Below are 20571 nucleotides of genomic sequence, written 5' to 3'. Positions count from 1 at the left end.
AGTGTCTCTTAAGTTTGTATTAATAGCTCCTGCAGATGTTTGAAATGCATTCACAGTACTACATAGAATGAGGTCTGGAAACATATTTTTCTTTCCACCATCCCCATATTTCCTTTTAAAACTTTGCTCTGTGCTGGTTTTGTTTATAGTTAAGGCTACGTTTTAGTCACGGGTATTTTTAGTAAAAGTCACGGACAGGTCACAGGCAGTAAACAAAAATTCATGGCCCGTGACCTGTCCATGACTTTTACTATATACCCCTGACTAAATCTTGGCGGGGAGGGCAGCTGGGTGGTGATGAAGGGGGTATGGGTGCTGGTGATGAAGGGGGTATGGGTGGCGGCGCATGGCCCGGGACACCCGTTGATGCTGGGGTTGTGTGTGTGGGTGGGTGGTGGTGCATGGCCCGGGCCCCTCACTGGTGCTGAGAGGGGTTGGCGAGGCCAGCAGGCTCCACCTCCTGGCTCTGTGCCTCCGCCCCCTCTCCCCCCCCACAGCAGCAAAGTTTCGGTGTGGGAGGAGGGGGTTGGGGCACAGAACGGGGTGAGTTGGGCTCTGGGCAGTGACATCCCCCTTGCTCAGCTCCTAGGCAGAGGTATAGCCAGGCAGCTCTGCGTGCTACTTGCGCCCAGAGCACTGGTTTGCAGCTCCCATTGGCTGGGAACCGCGGCTAATGGGAGCAGCAGGGGTGCTGCCTACAGGTGGAGGCAGTGTGCAGAGCTGCCTGGCCCCCACCGCCTAGGAACTGAGTGAGGGGATGTCGCTGCTTCTGGGGAGCCCCCCCCCCCCCCCCCGGTAAGTGCTGCCCACCTCACCCCATCCCGTGCCTCAGTCCCCTGCTTCCTCCCACTCAAACTCTGCTGCTGCTGGGGGGGGGGGGTGCAGTGGCCAGAGATTGCCCCAGCAGTGGCCAGTGCGACTGGCACAAGGGCTGCCTGAGCAGAAGTCATGGAGGTCACAGAATGTCACAGAATCCATGACCTCCATGACAAACTGGCAGTCTTATTTATAGTTAAGATCTTGTTTACTATCAGTAACTTGTAGAAAGTAGGCTTTAACTATTTCCTCTCCCACCCCACACTTGTGTGCTTAAAAACTTTTTGCAACAACTCCACAATACAAGTCAGTGAAGGTCTGTTAAAACAGTCTTAGTACAGGTTATTATTTGGAAAAGGAAATTTAATTAGAGGAACAAACTCTGACAAGGAAGGAAATTTTGTTAAGGGTGCTAAAGTAGCCTTAATTCAGTTCTATTGTTCTGTAACAATGCTGTTATGTATAGTCGTGTATTTGATGTTTATCATCAGCTGCAGCATGGAAGACTTGGAATTTCTGAACTTCAAATTTGGAAGGTAAATGAAGGAGAAACTCAAATATTTTATGTTTAAAATAAAAATAAAAAAATAAAATTCACTTTTAATCTTAGTCCTATAGATTGTATATTCTATCACTGATTAGGTGTATTTGTTTAAAATGTATTTAAACAAGATTGTCCAGTCTCCATAGCTAATTTTCACCTGGGATTATTAACTGAAAGACTGTTAAACATAATATAATTTATGCTTTATATTTACTTTTTGTATTTTAGTTAGCTTGGAACATTTAAAATTCTATTTTGTCATAGCAAACATCTGTTCAGATTCACTGTCTGATTCTTGTGTACCATCACATGGTTGGTTTTAGTTCTCAACAAAGCAATGTAATGTTTAAATTGCCCAAAACTTACTCATTTAACTTTAAAAACATCATGAAACATTGGTATTCTTACTAGGTTATAAAGCCCCCCTACGTATTTTTAAAGTCTGTATTTTGTAATTTAAATAGATGACAGTGTCACTGCTGTGAACAATTTGGGGTTAGGGGAGGGAAATCTCTGCAGATCCCCTCTCAAACTTGTACTAGCTTGTGCATTTTGTATCCTTCAAGAAGTAAATATTATTCTCTTGATATAGAAGTATTACAGACGAGCAAATATAGCCCAATTCTGCAGGTATTTTGCAGGTGCAAGCTAAGTGTGTATATTTTTTCAACAATTTTTTGTAACAGCGCCTGTCCTCTGAACTAATAGGCAGATTGCTGAAGTAAGGAATAAAAATTAAAATATTAACACCATATTAGAGGAAATTACTAGTGAGGATTTAATTGCCTCAAACAAATTTCTCAGGCACAAACTTGAACAAAATGGTAATGTAAAATGTGCTTCATTTTTCCTGTACCTTCTGTAATCCCTTTATTTTTGAAAATATTCTTTTGAATAGATGCTTTTTCCCTTCAACCCAGATTCTGCCTAATCCTTCAGTGAAGTCATAATTATATGTTTGTGGCATGAGTCTGTTGCCATGGAAATGAGTGTGATATAACAAATTCAGTGCTACAGCTTCACTGCAGCATCAAATAGGAAAAAGAGAGTTTAAACACTATTCTTTGATTATTTTCCCCTCCCCCCGACACTTTTGATAATTCTGGAAAATATTTTTATTTTATGTTAATTTATTCATTTTCTAGGTTCCTTTCCAAATGTTAAAAGTAAAACAACAGGTGAATGTCTTTAGTACAAAAATATTTTTCCACTCTGTGTTGGGTTTGGCTGCCCTGCTATGCGTCCTAAGCCTATATGCAACATATCAAGATCACAAATTGCCTTGTGAACAACAAAGAAACTTTTCATCCCTTCTGGCCTTAAAAATCTATGACTCTTTTCATAGATGATAATACTCCATAATCCGCTAACCAAAGTCCTTTAATTTAACCCTTAAAAAGATGGAGAAAATAAATTAGCCATGCACCATTCCCTGAATGTCAACCAATCTGTGTTTTGTTGGACCATGGGTAGGAAACAAGTTCCAGAAGTTCTAGGATTTGGATCCAGGGGGTAATTATCTATACAATATTTGCTTGTGCATGGTAAATTAATTTTCCATTTGATTGTCAGGTAAATTTATTGCATAATTACCAAATCTATTTGTGGATTTTTTTTTTACAGTGTCTTGTTCTTCAGTTCTGTAAATATAGATTGTAACACTATGACAAAGCTCTGGCAATATCCTTAATGCTGTAAACAAATGGAAAATATTTACCCTTATGGTTTTGCACAGGAATAATATATTTTGTTTACAAGTGTCAAAGTCAGATTCAAGACTCACTGAATTTGTCAGACCACTCTGTTTATTAGCAAACCGCTTTGCCAATGCACCCAGATATATGTGAGCCTTCTGCAAAAGCTCAAGCTAACTTATTTATACAGATAAGCCAAAGCCAATTTAACATAGGAGACAAAAGGAAGCAGAAACTGACAAATATACATACATATCTTATTTGCATACTAACGTTTACCAGTCTCCTAGCTCAGCAAGAGCTCTAAGTTAATTAGTTTGAGGACCCATTGTCTCACACTCCTTATTGTTTCTCTTCCTGACAACTATATTTTAACAAACTCTTCAAGCAGCATTTCTTTAATGAATTATAATTTCAAAATAATTCATTCTACTTTCACAATCCCTCCTTTTGGTCAAGCTACGCAATGACCAACAATGACTGGGTTCCACATATCAATCGTTCTTTATCTCTTTGTTCATCAGTGATATTTAAAATCATCAAATTAGCACTCTGGTTTGGGGCAGCTATCTGTGTAGCATGCCTGACACAATTTTGGATACAACAGGAAAGTAACTGAAAACATACAAAAATTATTAGGATTCCAAACAGGAGAGTTAGGGCTCCCTGAAACAACCAGTTTCCTATGCCAGAGAAATTGAAAAGGTTACATAGCCACTTCCATAAAGAACTTGGCTCTTCGTGGGGAAGATATGCGATTTGTTCTAAGTGGCTAGCACGATCTATTACCTCATTGGTGTTGTCTGGTACATACACACAGCAGTCTTTTCCAATGAGAACACAAGTCCCTCCTTTTGCTGCCAGCACTATGTCCAATGTCTGATGGTTTTGGAGGGCCATCTGTCGGATTGCCCCTGTTTCTTTGGCCAGGGCTCTTAAACTTTCTCCGGTTTCATTTGCCATTATTTCAACTACTGCTTGTAACCGGAGGAGCCTTTTTGCATGGTGTATTACTCCCCCTAACGGTATTAAGGAATCGCCAATGGCCTCTTCCCAGCTTAAGGGGCTTATGTTATTTACATACCATTGGGCATCTGTTAAGTCCCTTCTTTTTCACCTGAAATTGCGGAGGCATTCTCGAGGGAAGGTTCCTAGCACTCGGAATTGTGGGAAGAATCAGGCGGGATAACAATTTCCTGACCAATTAGCTGGTAGTGCGGTATAAGCTCTGGTCCCACACACCTAGTGATGGCCTATTAAGGCCGGGAAGGGTCGGTTGCACCCATTTGTCGTATAGGTGTTTGCAAAGGAGGAGGAGTATCCCCCAAAGGGTACAGGGTAATTCTCCTTATGAGGAGTGGTGTTATTTGCATGACATTGAAAGATTGTATTGTTTTCACTAAGGTTACTGTATGGGGAACATGAGATTGATTTCTCTGTTTGATCACAGGTTGAGAAAAAATTCATATGTCCATACCCAGCCTGCCACTTTTTAGTTTTGTTTGAATAATCCCATACACCATTGGCCACAATATGCTGAAGGCAATGGCTTTTCCCCAGATCCAGCCCTGTCCCATTACACACCCAATGACCCTTTCTCTTCACCATACTTATCCATTTAGATGCATTTATTCCCACCACTTCCCAAGTGTCATTGCTGTTCCATATTTTGTTAAACGGACGAGGCCCTCCAGTGAGTTCTGGGGACTTGAGTGGGATAGCCAGGACAGGAACACCAGTTTGAGAGTGGGCTGGGATGTGGCTGCAGACCCAGCAATTAGAAATATTAAGGGTCTGAGCTATCCACACCTGCTGCTGGATAAAAGAATTGTCATCGTGGTCTCCCCAGACCATAAGATACCAGCAGCCGAGGAACAGGCAGAGGTGCATGTTGGAGGCAAGGCTCTTCTGGTTCTGACAACCTCAACTGAGGGAACTGCAGTCACGGTTTTATGCCCACCAGGCAGTAGGCGCTAGGCTTGCTACTGCTTTTTTTTGTTCGTCGTCTGCTTCTGGCAACCCTTACGAGAGCGTAGATTGCAAGGTATTGCAGACTGTTTCTCTACATCTTCTTCTGGAGTCAAAATTAACTCTGCGTTGTCCTGAGGTGATGATTGGTTCTCTGGGGATGGTGCCTTCTTATACTGTGAAGCATGTATCCATGCTGCGATGCCAAATAGTTTAACAGCTGTCTGTGTAGTAAGCAGTACCTGATGAGGACCCTTCCACCGGGGCGCCAAGGCACGATTTCGATGAGGGCACCGTACGTAGGCCCAATCACCTGGGTCGAGGTTGTGGCAAGCGTCGGAGGTGGGTTCCGTGAGCCAGGCGGCTTGAACCTGTGAATGGAAGTGACTTACAGCTTGCATTAGTCCCTTGCAATACTGAAGGAGCGCACTGTGAGTCAAGTTCAAATCTGGAACGGAAGTAATGGTAGTCATAGCTCGCATAGGGCGTCCCATAACAATTTCAAGGGGACTTAATTTATGCCTTTGGGATGGAGTGGATCTCATGTCCATAAGGGCTAATGGTAAGGCTACTGGCCAGCTTAATCCTGTAGAGTTACAAATTTTAGCAAGCTTATTCTTAAGTACACCATTTCGTCTTTCAACTGCACCTGCACTCTGTGGGTGGTAGGGACAGTGCAAAAGGTATTTGATATGCAATATATGGTCCAGGTGTTGAACAAGTTGTCCAGTAAAATGTGTACCCCGATCACTGGACAGAGTAGCAGGAATTCCCTTGGCAGGCATAATATTATTTAACAAACATTTGGCAGCAGACAGTGAGTCAGCCTTGTGACAAGGAAAGGCTTCAATCCAACCAGAGAATAAACATGCCACAACCAATATAAATTCATACTGTTGACACTTAGGCATTTGTACAAAATCAAGTTGCCAATGCAAGAACGGTGCTTGAGGCAGGCCCCGGCACCCTTGGGCCACTTTTACAGGTTTACCAATATTATGGCTTTGGCAAATGGTACAGGCTGCACAGTGGCGGGCTGCAAAAGAGCTAAAATGGGGGGCCCACCATCCTGTCTTAGTTACAGCAGAGACCATCCCCTCCTTTCCGACATGCGAAACACCGTGTAGCAGGGCGGCCAGAGATGGGTAGAGTGAAAAGGGGCTACAAAGGTGCCAGTAGGCGAGCGCCAAAGAGAATCGGGATGTAGAGAGCAACCTTGGGCAACCCAGGATTCTTTCTCGGTTTCTGGGGCAGAGTCTTGGAGCAGGGTGAGGTCAGTGAGGGACGGCGGTGGTATAGAAACAGAAAGGGAACCTAGAAATGCATCTGGGGAAGGTTCTATGGCAGCAGCATGTTTAGCAGAGGCGTCAGCAGAGGTGTTACCCTTAGCAACATCAGTATCTGCCATTGAGTGGCCAGGGCACTTAACAATAGCTAGGGCAGACGGAAGTAAAACTGCATTAAGGAGGGCAGCGATGTAGGGCCCATTTTTAATAGCAGTACCGGCAGAGGTAAGGAAACCCCGAGTTTGCCAGAGGGTACCAAAGTCATGTACAACCCCAAAAGCGTAGCGGGAGTCAGTGAAAATGGTGGCGGAGCGTCCCTCCACCAAAAAGCAGGCATGGGTGAGGGCAACTAATTCAGTGACTTGTGCTGAGGTTACAGAAGGTAAAGGCACAGCTTCCAGGGTTTCAGAGAGAGAACCTACAGCGTATCCTGCAAGGAGACGACCATGGTCATCTCGAAAACAGAAACCATCAGTAAATAAAACAAGGTCAGAGTTAGGGAGAGGGACATCAGAAAGGTCAGAGCGTGGGACGGTGACAGCAGAGACAGTTGCAAGGCAGTCGTGGGGATCACCGTCAGTAGACAAAGGAAGGAGAGTGGCAGGGTTTAACTGAGAACAACACTTTATGGTGTAATATGAAGCTGATAGTAGTAAAAGTTCATACCTGGTAAGGCGTAAGAGGAGAGGTGGCCTGTGTTACGTTGTAGCAGGAGAGTTTCTACAGAGTGAGGGACCAGGAGGGTAAGAGGAGAGCGGAGAACAAGGGAATCAGACATTTCGACTAGGCGCGCTGCAGCAGCACAGCATGCAGGCGGGGGGTAAGCCTTGGCAACAGGGTCTAAAGTGGCAGAGAAATAAGCCACTGGGCGGTTCTTTTCTCTGTGCATCTGAGTGAGAACTCCAAGTGCGCACCCAGATTGTTCGTGGCAGAAAAGGGTAAAAGGCTTAGAATAGTCAGACAGCCCTAAGGCAGGGGCAGAAGCCAAACCCTGTTTGAGGGAAACAAAGGCAGAATTGGCCTCAGGGGGCCACAGCATGGGGTCAGGCACAGAGAATCGAGTGAGTTCCTGGAGAGGTTTTGCAAGGTAGGCATATTGGGAAATCCACTGTCTGCAAAATCCAGCCATGCCTAAAAACTTCTGGACCTGGCGTGGGGAGTGGGGTTGAGGAAAGCTGAGGATAGCTTGGACGCAGGTGGGAGAGTGCGCGGGAACCCTGGGGGAGGAGAAAGCCAAGGTATGTGACAGAAGCTTGACAGAGTTGTAGTTTAGAGCGAGAAGCTTTGTGACCCTTATTTGGTAGGGCAGTAAGGAGCACTAAAGAGTCAGTTTCAGAGGCAGACAATGAAGGGGAACAGAGGAGTAGATCATCTACATATTGGACTAGTGTGGACCTGGACGGGAAAACAAGGTCAGCAAGGTCTCGGGCTAATGCTTGGGAAAAATATGACGAGCTTTCAGTATACCCCTGAGGCAGTGTGGCCCATGTGTACTGTTGCTCCTTGTAAGAAAAGGCAAACAAGAACTGGGAGTCAGGGTGAACCGGGACAGAAAAGAAAGCAGAGCACAAATCAACAACAGTAAAATGAGTTGCATCTGGTGGGATAGAAGCCAGAATCATCGCTGGGTTAGGGACAATGGGAAAGGCAGGTATGACAATGCGGTTAATGGCCCGAAGATCCTGAACAAACCGCCACGATTTACCATCAGCTTTTCGAACTGGGAGGATAGGGGTGTTACAGGGGCTGGAGCAGGGGATAATAATGCCTTATTCCGCAGGGCGGTCATGACTGGAGCAATTCCAGCCTCTGCTTCGGGGTTTAAAGGGTATTGAGAGAGGCGAGGCAGAGGTTTAGAGGAATCAACAATAATGCAGACGGGGTCAGTATGTAAACGGCCCACTTCAGATGGGTGGGTTGGCCACAGAGAGGATGGGACCTGTGAAATTAGGTGTTCAAGGGACCGGACCAATGGGCAGCAGGGGACCGGAGTGGAAAGGGGAGTTTCAGACAGCAGGGAGGCTACAGAATCACTCAGAGAGGACTGGGGGATTTGTAAGTGGACACCATCCGGGGAACAGTAGATGGTACAGCCAAGTTTACATAACAGGTCCCGACCCAAAAGGTTCACCGGAGTGGAATCTGAGAGGAGGAATTCATGGTCCGTGGAAAGGGGACCAACCTGGACTGGTAGAGGTTTTGAAAGGGGATAAGGGGTTGGGACTCCCGTAATGCCCACAGCGGATATGGTTTTTTTTCGGAGCGGGAAACCTCAGGCAGGTCAGCAGTATGAACTGCAGAGAGCGAAGCTCCCGTATCAACAAGGAAAGGGAGAGAAAGATAATTAATAGTCAAAACACATTCACCCGTGGGAGTGAGAGGTAGTAAAGGAGCTAAAATGTCCTGAGGTTCCCTGGTGTTCTGTCATTGCTGTGGGACAAAGTAAGTCTGGGGACTGTCGGGCTGTGCCAACAGGGGGTCTAGCTGGTTGCTTACAGAGCTATTAGGCCGGCGCGGACACTCGTTTTGCCAATGTCCAGGTTGTTTACAGTAATTACAAACACCCCCAAAACCCGAAAATCCAGTACCACGGCCCCTTCCGTGGCCCCATCTCCCTCCCCGGTACTGTTTACCTTGCCCTGAATAATGCTGTATTTGTAGGGCCATTAGCTTTTGGGAAGATTGTTCCTCCTTTCCCTTTAGAGTGCGATGGCAGTGTTCTGCCACTGATTGCAATTTATCCATGGTTTCAGTTTCCTACCCAACACTTATTCGCTTTAGCATACTGCCAGTAGCAGGTAGGAGGCCATTAACAAACGCATGAGCCAGGGCGCCTTTCCCATTTTCACCCGGTTGCTGTATACCAAAATGTTGCAGAAAAACATCAGTCAGTTTGGTGCGATAGTCACCCGGACTTTCTCCCTGTCGCTGTTTACAGCAATGTATGGCTGCCCAGTTTGTTTTTGGAGTCCATACTTGAGGGATGGCCTCATGTAGGTTTTTAGCTCAGTATTTACACTTTTTCCGGTGTTCAGCATCAGGATCGGTGTCTGGTAAAGTTGAATGGCGCTCACTGATGGGCCAGTTGGCTGCTGTGAGCCATTTTTCATGCTCGCTAGGGGTTACAAATAGCTTGCACAGCTGCAGGAGGTCTGCCTCAGAGGGTTCATAGGTATCGCACACTCACAAAAATTCCTCTGCAAATGTGGTAGGATTTTCCAGGGGCTTTGGAAAGCCTTTTACAATTGAAAGGAGCTCTGTACGAGTCCAGGGCTTATAGCTCCAAGTGGGACCCTCTTCTTGGCCCCCAGTATCCAGGATTCAGAGGGGAGCCTGGATAGGTTTAGAGCCAGAATGTAAGCGTTGGGCCCAATCAGTGTCCAGGCTATCTTCGTATGTATAGGGAAAAACAGAGAAGTCAGTCAGACTGGAGGGTTTCGAGGGAACGGGGGTTGTTTTTTTTACGGGTCTGAGTGGTACTGGAGGAATGGGCCTGGGCGGTATTGGACGATCCGGACCGGTCTGAACTGGAGACCCCTGGGAGTTGTTGTGACCGTCTATTGATCCAATGCAAGGATGCCAGGCCAATTAATGCATCTTCCTCATCGTATGCCAGGCCAATTAATGCATCTTCCTCATCGTCATCCCCAGAATTTAACAAGGGGGTTTCTTCGTCCTTTCCCACAATGAGATGGGAGTATGAAGGGGGATGGGATCGATCCTGATCTTCTCAGAGGACGGGGTAAAGGGAAGCGCTCGGTCTGGCAGTGGGAGAGGAGGCTTCTAATAAAGCTTTTAACTTATCATTTGAATCCTTGAGAGAGGCAAGTTTTGATTCTGTCCACCTATGATTTGCCTCTTCCCACCACAGCATGAAACAATCAACCTCTCCTTTTGCCAATTTAGTTTTAGGTTGGCCGAGTTTGTCTTTTAAGACGTCTACTCGGTTTTTGTCCCAAGATCCTAACAGTGGCCACTGAATTTTGGGATTCTCCTGAGTTAGCCTAGACCATTTTTCCAGAAATTTACAGGAGTCCGGACCCTTCCTAAAATACATAAAATGAGCTGGTGTTCCTTTAGGGAACTGTCCCGACTTAGACATCTGGTTACCCATACAGGAGGACTTTACACACCAATCACACAAGAAGGAAAGTCGGTTTTGTCAGAGCGATGCCTGGTGCAACACACAAAAGGAGCCCACAGGCTACTGCCTCAATTGCCCTTGCTTTCACACCAAGGGTTTTACCCAAGGCGCGGTGCGGCTGCGACTGTGCAGATTTCACTCACTCAGACTGTGGGGACAGGAACCCTTTGGTCAGCTGATATCCGGACGGAGACGGCGCCCAGACTCAAACACAGCACAGGGAGGACGGATAAACACAGAGACGAGACAGTCCTCAGTCTGGACAAAACACAGAAATAATTACCTGACCAGATTCCTGATGTCAGATCCTGGGATCCCTACCAGAACAGAATGGGAACCAACAGGTTCGATGGCGTAGACTTCACTGTGGTCATGCACCCTTCCGTTCTGGTGGAGGACCACTCGGGCCAAATGCCCAGGTGCCGGCTTGCCACGGCCGTCCTAAGAATGGTCAGGAGTCACACGGCCCCAGTGAAGACAGTTGCCATCTCGGTGGGACCTCCAAATCGTCAAAGTCAGATTCAAGACTCATTGAATTTGTCAGACCACTCTGTTTATTAGCAAAGCGCTTTGCCAGTGCACCCAGATATATGTGAGCCTTCTGCAAAAGCTCAAGCTAACTTATTTATACAGATAAGCCAAAGCCAATTTAACATAGGAAACAAAAGGAAGCAGAAACTGACAAATATACATATGTATCTTATTTGTATACTAACATTTACCAGTCTCCTAGCTCAGCAGGAGCTCTAAGTTAATTAGTTTGAGGACCCATTGTCTCACACTCCTTAATGTTTCTCTTCCTGACAACTATATTTCAACAAACTCTTCAAGCAGCATTTCTTTAATGAATTATAATTTCAATATAATTCATTCTACTTTCACACAAGTTAAACTAGTTATGAGAATTAAAAAATTACACTCAGTGAATTGTCTTCCTGTCTCAGAATCTTATTAAATCACTTAAATTATTTCAGAAAAAGTGTTTGCAGTTCTTTACCATTAACATTAATAACTCCTATATATTAATACCCATGAAAATTCTTTTGTTATCTCTAAGTAATGAAATACCTCAGCCAGTACCCTTCCAAAATAATATACACCAACTTTAATAATGTCTTCTATTACTCTGAAAGACTTGTTGGGTAGGATTCTTTCCCAGAAGTATTTAAAAAATAGACGTTTAGTTCTTTCACTTCTCTTCACTGTAATCTGTTTCAAAGATTGGGATTTGCCTCAAAACAGCATAGGAGTGTTGATTTACAAGTTAAATTTTAATTTACTGTGTCCTTTGGGATTATTCAGATGTCAATTAAAGATGAATTTGGAAAGCAGAGTCTGTGGTTTGTCTATTGATGTAGGTAAATGAAATAAGAGTGAAGCTGTACCATCTCTGCTGGCATCTCCAGCCTGTCAGCACAAACCTCTGTCTTTCATCGGTCTTTAAGAGACTGCATACAGAAGTACCCATCCCTCTGAAGATACCCTCAGCATTCTCTGCAACTTTCTTATTCCTAGGATACATCTCCCAAGATTCTACCTCCTTCCTATGCTCTCACAGGATCTTTACTGGTAACCTTGTGTGACAAATAGGGCAACTTAGAATCATAGAATATCAGGGTTGGAAGGGACCTCAGGAGGTCATCTAGTCCAACCCCCTGCTCAAAGCAGGACCAGTCCCCAATTTTTGCCCCAGATCCCAAACAGCCCCCTCAAGGATTGGCCTGGGTTTAGCAGGCCAATGCTCAAAACACTGAACTATCCCTCCCCTCCCATCTTTTTATCGTATTATATTAAGTGTATGAATGGTTTATATGTCATTGTGGGCCAGGGATTGAATGTGTAACCTTTTGGTTAAAGAGATATCTCCCTATTAAGCATGTGGGTTACATATGCACTCCATGGGGGGAGAGGGTTACCACAGCTCTTCCAGGAAGTGAAAACAGTAGGGGATGATTAAAACCAATTACGCAGGTTATAACACCTCTAGAGAGAAATTACTTCCTGGGGAGGCTTGCATATTCTTGGTCAAACTGCATTCTCCAGAGATCAAGAGACAAAGAAAGGACTTTTGGATAAATAGCCTGAGCTTAAATTGACTGGAGCCTTTGGTCAGGTTCCTGATCTAAAGGCTCATATAGACTTGTAACCACCGGGAAAACCCAGTTGTGGGGTTGGAAGGACTGACCTGTATCAGAGCCCTATGCTGGAGTTGAGTGTGACCTCTGGTAATCTTTTTAGAGAAGCTGGTAGGCCTACCAAAGTCTGTTGGCCTCCAAGATTACTGTACTTGGCTTGCCTCCAGCGTACCCTCACAGGCCCTCCAGGTGCTTGACCTTTCTTCTGGGAACATACGAATTACTGTATCAAATTAGACCAGTGATCCATCCGTGTCCCAATAGACAATTGTGGAACAAGTAGCCCATAAAGAAAGTTTCCTCCTACTCCCATCAGTTGGTGGCTGGTTTATGTATTTGAAGTGTGAGTGTTTATAATCTAATTCATTATTTTAAGTCCTATAAAATGTAACTGTTGGTTATTTTATTTACATAAATGTCTAATCCTGTTTTAAAGCCAACTAAGCTCTTGCTGTCAATTATATTTTATGGGAGTGTGTTTCATTGGTTAATATATAATATGTTTTAAAAATTAAAAAAAAAAGGGTTTTCTTTAATCGGTTTCAAATTTGTTTCCTTTTCAATTTGATTGGCTATCCCCTTTTTCATGTATTCTGAGAGAGGGTAAATAAGAGCATTTGATTTAACTTCTGTATACCATTCATCATTTTGCACACTTATATAATATCCCTTATTCTTTTTCTCTCTCAACTAAATAGTGTTAAACTTTTCTATACCTCTTCCTATGGAAATCTTTTCACGTCTCTAACTACTTGCTTTGTCAATCTCGTCTCCTTCTCGTTCCATGTCTGTGTCTAGGTGTGAAAAGCTAGTGTGTTTGTGTGTGCAAAAGTACAGTTTACTGTTTATACAGTCCCATCCAATCCTTAAATATGGCAGTGTTATAGCAAGGGCCCTCGGAAAACCATGTTTTCACGGAATGTGTGGAAAATGTGACGTTAGCCCAACGCTGTGATTTTCCCGACAGAAGGGAGGAGGAAGCCGGTACCCGCACGTGGAAGTCTCATGCTCGGTACGGCTCATCGCACACGGTAGTGTCATGTCAGAGTAGCAGTTCTAAACAACAGCGGCACTGCCTCACATAAAACTCACCACAAAGTCCCCCCTCCGCCCCCCAAATGCTTTGATTTACTCTGGTGACTGCAGAGTGTTTTCCTTTTCTCTCTTCCTTTCTCCCACTCAGTGCCCATCTGCCCACCAAGCTGGATGATATACTGCAGCCTTGGGAGCCCATTTTGTACAAGGCAGTGCTGCCACCACTTGGAACATGAGGAGCTGTGGCTTCAGCAGGGGGGTGGAAGTGCTTGCTGGTTGCCGAGTCCTCAGCCAGAGTGGTGCTGATTTTTCCACTGAGCATGATACTGATGCACATGGATGCCTGCTTTCGCCTACCTGCTGTTGGAAAAATCGCAGCAGCTTGGGGGCGATTTGGTGGCCAATGTGCAATTCAACCTCTCCACTGAAGTAGTTGCTGCTCATGTTCCAAGTACCTCGCCTAAAACTGACCACAAAGTCCACAGCAGTGAGCCAGTGTAGCAGGTGGGCAGGCACGGAGTGGGAGAACAGGAGCGACGGAGGAAAGAGTAGGAAGCCACCATATTAAATTGCAGCAGTTTGGGAGGAAAATGGGGGCAGGAGAGCTTGGCGGCCAGTTTTATGCATAGGAATGCAGCGGTGACCTTTTGCTGACTGCATTCTGTGCATATCCTGTGGAAACTGATATTTTACCGCTCACACTGCTGCACATTTTTAAAACATAATCTGCAATTTTTTTTAGGGCCCTAGTCATAACCATACTTCCCATAGTAAAGGATGAATTTTATAACTTCAGGTTTTAAATTATATAATGAATTTAACAGTAGTTTAATTGTACAGCAATAATCACAAATTAAAATTTGCTATGTACAAACATTTTTAAATTCATTGTATAAGAAATTGATAATTTTGTACTAGTGCGACCATAAAATAATGCAAATAATGCTGTAAGGAAGTGAGTATTCAAGTGAAGTTAGGACTGTACATTCTGCAAAAGATGAATAGCATAAAAATCGACTTCTTGACATTGGCAACATTAGATTTGATGACTTGAGGCTCACAGTATAGAGAGAGAACTAGAGATAGCAAAGGTTTTATGATTTGTGCTTCCGTGGGCATGAGAAGTACAGCCAATATATAATTCATCTACGGATGCTCTTTGTACTCCTACTCACTAGCTTCTCATGCCTTTCTAAAGGTTGTGAATGGAGCAGTATTGTAAACACTGAACATATTAGTTTATTCAGGTAGCCCAGAAATTCAGCATTTTGGCTAAATTACGGTTATAGATCTGAGGAATGTTTTGTGCTGAGGTTATGCTGTCAGCTTCTCTTCCATAGTGAGTCTGTGTTGACAGTGTAATTGTTGGAAGCTGATAATCTCAAACAAATATACCGTGACTAGTCAGCATTTAGTAAAATTCCATAGTTACCTGCAGTGCAAAACTTCCAACTAGCACTTACTTAGAATTTGGAGCCTTATTTTGAAGGCAGTTCTTGGCAACTCAAGAATTTATTAGATAAATTATAATACATGGATGTTGGTGCAGTGGAGAGTCTGTGTACAAGTCTGATACTTTCAGTGGGAGAAGTATACATTCTATGTATGACTGGTCTGTCCGTAGACATGCTATATTTTAACATGAAAATGTTTTATCATACCAGTCAAATGCTAATTGCTTCTTAAACTGCTAAAAATTTCAACTGTGTAAAGCTAAATATAAATCATGTATAGTTATAAATAGTGACCTTTCAATGTATTGTGCTATTTGTGCTGTCTGTACAGTACATTGTTTAGTGTGTAAGAGATAGCATGCTCCAGAAGTGATAAAGGTTTCAGGATTTAGAAACACCAGGTGTCTGTAAGTAACAAAGCTGCACTTGTTTAGAAGCCAGCAAAAGCTATCCTGTAATGAAAAAGAAAACACTTCTGGAGCAAAAGAGCTAATTAGTAATTTTTGGGGGTAATTGTTAAGGTAAAGTGTACTGATTTAAGTCATCTTTCATTTGGTAATAAGAAACAGGGCAGTTATTAGCTTTTAAATATTGGCCTGAAAAATGGAACAGTGGAGTCTCTCTCATTACAGTCTATAAAATGACAAATTGTATTTAATGTACTTTCTCCCTAACACACATTTAACTTTTTCTAAATGCAGAGAAACAGATAATTTCTTGGAAGTTGATCTGCTTTTTCCACTGAATCTGGCAGATGATCTCTAGAAACCTACAAAGTAGTGTGTATTTTAAAAAAAAACTCTGAAAAATGCATTTAAAAATATTTCTGTACGAATGCTATCTGTGCAGGCCACTCCTTGGTCTTAGTTTCCTAGCCTGGGAAAGGTGGAACTCTCCATGCACTTCAGGATTCCAGTCTCCAGTCCTTTGTTGAATTGGCCTTGGCATTTTGGCACTCTTCCCTCAGTGCTTTTTGACACTGTTGTATCAGTGTTAGCATTTTACCTTGGAGTTTCATTGTGATTGTTGTTGTCTTCATTTGAAACTTCTTGCTTTGAATTACTTATATATTTCCAGGTCTTTATGGCATACTGGCCAGATTCCAGGAGTATGGAACAAGCATACAACAAGCATGGAGCTTCTGGCATAGAGTGCCATCTCATAGATACAGTGGGAGCCTCTGCGTCAAATTTGCTGAGTGACATACTGACATGCTGCTGGCAGAAAGGGCTGCTGGAGTCCTTTCATCCAGTTCCAGCCATCTGCTGATGTATCCAAAATGCCTTGCTGGGAGCACCAATGGAGTTCCTATGTTGAGCTCTGGTCACTGACATATCCTGGGTGTGTGCATAAAGCACAGATGGGAGGCCCTGTATTAAGCTCTGGCTGCTCGCAGGTGCATCCTAGTTCAGCCATTGCATCTGGACTGCGAGTGCAGAGCACCAATGGGGAAACTGAGCAGTAGATCAGTTTTGATGTTTTAAGTATTTAGTAATCCTTAGCAATCTCAACATTGACAAAATGCTGTTGCATTTAGGTCATCTCTTGCCTGAAGAGCCATTTGCATTTGTATATGAAGCGCTTAACCTTGATTCTGATGTCCTCGGCAGCCTCTGTGACAATTATCTTTTTATTGAACCCCAGATACATTAGTGGAACAGTTGAAATTGATGCTTTAATGAGTGAAGCAGCTAGCCTACGGAGTGATGGCTTCTGCTTAGTAACAGCAGATCTGATGCTGAGTATGTTTCTGCAGTGGTCCAAAAACACTCCTTTATGAGGATGAGGGGTATTCTTACTCAGAGGATTTGGTTTTTTTCATACAGGTGCTACGCCTCTTCATACTAGAAACCAACAGTACTGAACAACTTACAGACCTATGGTGTCCTGAAGGGTGATCCTACTTCAAACAAGTAATCGGGCCAAATGGTTCTTGACATTCTTACTTGCTATGTGCCTAAGCAGAGGGAAAACGTTATCATGCAGACCAAATCTTGCCCTGTTTCCAGTCTTCTTCTGGCATCCCACAGGAGATCATATTTGCAAGGCATAACTTCCCTGTCCTCTGTGTAGAGGCTCAGATACGTCTTTCTACCAGTACTTATGGTAGCAAAGGCAAACCTCAAGAGATTAAAAATACAAGCATTCAAATAGGACTCACATTGTAATGGGATCTTATTAATTGGCCAAGAGTTCTTATTTTTTCATCAGTCTAAAAACCTGCTCTTGGATAATCACTGAAAACCAGGGCATCTTTCTCCATTCCAACCAAGGAATCCTCTTCCTGACAAATGTGGCTTCTGAAGAATAAGGCTTTGCAGGCCTGGTGTGTCTGAGCAGATGGTCTGATTTTCCTGACTTATCAGAGATCCCCACTGGAGGGAACACAGTATCAAACAGAAAAGGTTTGTAACTGAGCTCCCTTTGTCCTCACATATGTACTACTTCCTTTGTTATTGCTGTCTAACTCAAAGTCTACCCTAACTTCTCCTAGGTCTATTTGACAAATATTTTGCACGTTCAGGGACTACACTCAAGCAGACTAGTATCTTTACAACCTCTCTTCAGATACTTAGGAGGCCTGATGCTTTTCAACCTCCAGCCATACATTCCCTTGTGTCTGAGATCTTCTTTGGATCTTGAGTAAAATAGTGAAAGCTTTTCCTGAGCCACATTATCAGACAAATGTCAGGTTTTCTTTCATTTAAGTTCACTTTCCTGCTAGCAGTGAGTGGCTCATAGTGGTATTGTGCTTATAAACTTAGGCTGTGTCTACACTGCCACTTGCAGCACTAAAACTTCAGTCTTCAGGGGTGTGAAAAAACACCCCTGAGTGACAAAAGTTTTAGCACTGAAAAGCGCCAGTATGGACAGCACTTTATCACTGGGAGCCGGGCTCCCGGCGATAAAGCTACCACCACTCGTTCGGGGTGGGGTTTTTTATCGTCGGGAGAACTCTCCCGGTGATAAAGCATGTCTACACTGCCCACATCACAGCATAGACATACCCTTTGTGCCTATTTCTGTACATACCAGCTTTTTCAGAATAAGGTGGGGCTACAAAATCTTTCAACATCTCTTCTCCAGATGGGGATGGGCTCCCACCTTTGCCTGTTATCATGCCATCTTTCGCACATCCACATGTCCAATCCTGTGAAACCTCACTTCACAAATTCAATGGGAAAGGTTGCTGATAAAGGTCACTAGAGGTGGATATTGGCTTTTAGGCAGTCCACCCAAATTTCTGGTTTTGTTTGAGATCCATGTGCTGCTGTTACAACATTGTATTCAGCTATGACTGAGCTAGAGCTCTGGGACCCTCCAACCCGAACCTGGAAGTCTACACAGCAGTGAAACAGACCACAGCCCGAGCCCCACGAGCCAGAGTGGAGTGGTGTGGGCCAGCTGCAGGTTTTTGTTGGCTATGTAGACATACCCTGAGTGTCATTCTTTTTTGTAAACTGAAGTTTTAAAAATCATTCTACAGTAAAGAAATAAAGGGGTTTTTTTTCCTTTTCCCTTCTTTTCTTCTCTGCAAATCAGCAACTTTATAGGTTCTTCCTTCTATGGTATTCCTGAAACGATTCCAGAGAATTTAAATTTCTGTAGTCAAAAGGAGAAGACTTTGTTTGCTTACATGATACACTACTTTGATAAAATCAAATCAAATCTCTGTGTGTAATATATCTGACCACTTCTATTTAGATATAAATTATGAATAAATGTGCTCATACAGAATATTTTTTACAACTGTAAGTATTTATTGTCCTTCTCCTTTAGGTTTACAGCTGTTGTGTGTATGGATGTACTCTGAAAAATCCATTAATTACTGTTTTTGTTCATCTGTTTATATTTTAGGCACGGCGGAAGGAGGTTTTTATCCAGGAACGGTATGGGAGGTTTAATCTTAGTGACCCATTTCTGGCTCTGCAGAGAGACTATGAGGCAGGTGCTGGTGGTAAAGAAAAGAAGTCCATCTGTACCAACCCCCTCTCCATTTTAGAAGCTGTCATGTCTCACTGCAGAAAAATGCAAGAGAGAATGTCAGCTCAATTGGCTGCTGCTGAAAACAGACAAAAGAAGGTATCATAGCTACTAACTTTTTAAGATTATTATCCACTTTAGTATTGTACAAACACTAATTGCTGATGGTATTTTATGTGCAGATTGCTGTTCCGTGAATTAAGGATTACGTATGAATGAAATAAGATTTAACTCTTACAAACCCATGAACTATTTATCTCTGCAGTACTAGCTGTGCTGGGTTAAAAGAAAGTACCACATTTGAACAGATCTGTTGTTTTTTTTTTTTTTTAAATCCAACCCTGTTTCAGCCTAAAATAGCTGCTTTTACATAATTTCTGCTTTAACTAAACAGCGTAAAGTACAGATATCATTTATTGATGTGTGAAATGAGGACAGAATAACTATAAACCAAGCAGCTCTGTTTTTAATACATTAGTAAATAAATTTCTATTTTAAAAACAAAGCGTATTTCTGATCCTTTAAAACATTAGGAATACAGAGAGAATTCTTTTGGAACCAACATAACAAAAAAGGATTGCTGTCATACTCAAAAAGAATTCTTTTCCATTTTGAAATTGTGTTGTTGATATGCAACGCTGGGTACATATCCACTGTTATAAAAGACCTGTGGCTAACTCAGGTCAGCTTACTTGGAGTTATGGGGCTCGGGCTGTGGGGCTATAAGACTGCAGTGTAAGTGTTTGGGCTCGGGCTGGAGCCTATTCCCTGGGACCCTTCTCCCACAGGGCCTCAGAATCCAGACTCCAGCCCGTATACACTGCAGATTTTTAGCCCTACAACCTGAGCCAACTGACCTGGGCCAGCTGTGGGACTTATTGCAGTGTAGGCATACCCTCTGACAGAATTTTCTGCTCCAGTGTCTCTGCTTTGTGTATGAAGAAACATCTGATAAACCATTCTTAATAAATTCTGTATGCTACCCTAAAAATCAAGGGCATATCTAAGCTATATCATAGCTCTTAACAGTTTCCTTTTCTGAGGTTACTGGTGCATTAGATTCCAAGCTTGTCCACAAAGTTTTCTAGATCATCTTCCATTAATATCACCGGTTTTTTCCTTCAAATTCTATTCTCCAGCATAATTTACATTTGGCTTTCCATTAGTTTCTCGTTAGGAAAACGATTGCTAGAAATGAGAAATGTAGTACCACATTTTAATTAATAATAATAGCATAAAAGAGATGTTTTTATCTCAAAAAGTTATGTAGTGAAAGGGTCTGGAACTGCAGTACTCTTCTCTGTGAATTCCTTTGAATAAATTAGGCCAGGTCTTCACTAGAAATTTGTGCTGGTTATAGTAAAGTTGGGTAAGGTGTGTATTGAGTTAGGGGTTTTTTTGGCCATTTTTTTATACTTGCAAAAACCCTGGTGTAGACACATTTATACCATTATAAAGGTACTTTTCCCTATATTGTTTATTTTACTTTGGGGACTGGTATAAGCTATATT

General features: G+C 43.1%; 1 protein-coding gene across 1 annotated transcript in view; it reads left to right on the top strand.

Moving 5' to 3' along the window:
* The window catches only part of CTTNBP2 (cortactin binding protein 2), a 187581-nt gene that overhangs the window by 45797 nt on the left and 121213 nt on the right, over window positions 1-20571 (top strand). The window contains 1 exon segment of the mRNA XM_084617298.1: window positions 18935-19159. Coding sequence (XP_084473424.1) covers window positions 18935-19159 — 225 coding nt within the window.

The sequence above is a fragment of the Lepidochelys olivacea genome (assembly GCF_965140295.1).
Source record: "Lepidochelys olivacea isolate rLepOli2 genome assembly, chromosome: 1".
NCBI lineage: Eukaryota > Metazoa > Chordata > Testudines > Cheloniidae > Lepidochelys > Lepidochelys olivacea.
The sequence above is the reverse complement of the archived record's forward strand: the minus strand, read 5'-3'. Positions and strand labels throughout refer to the sequence as shown.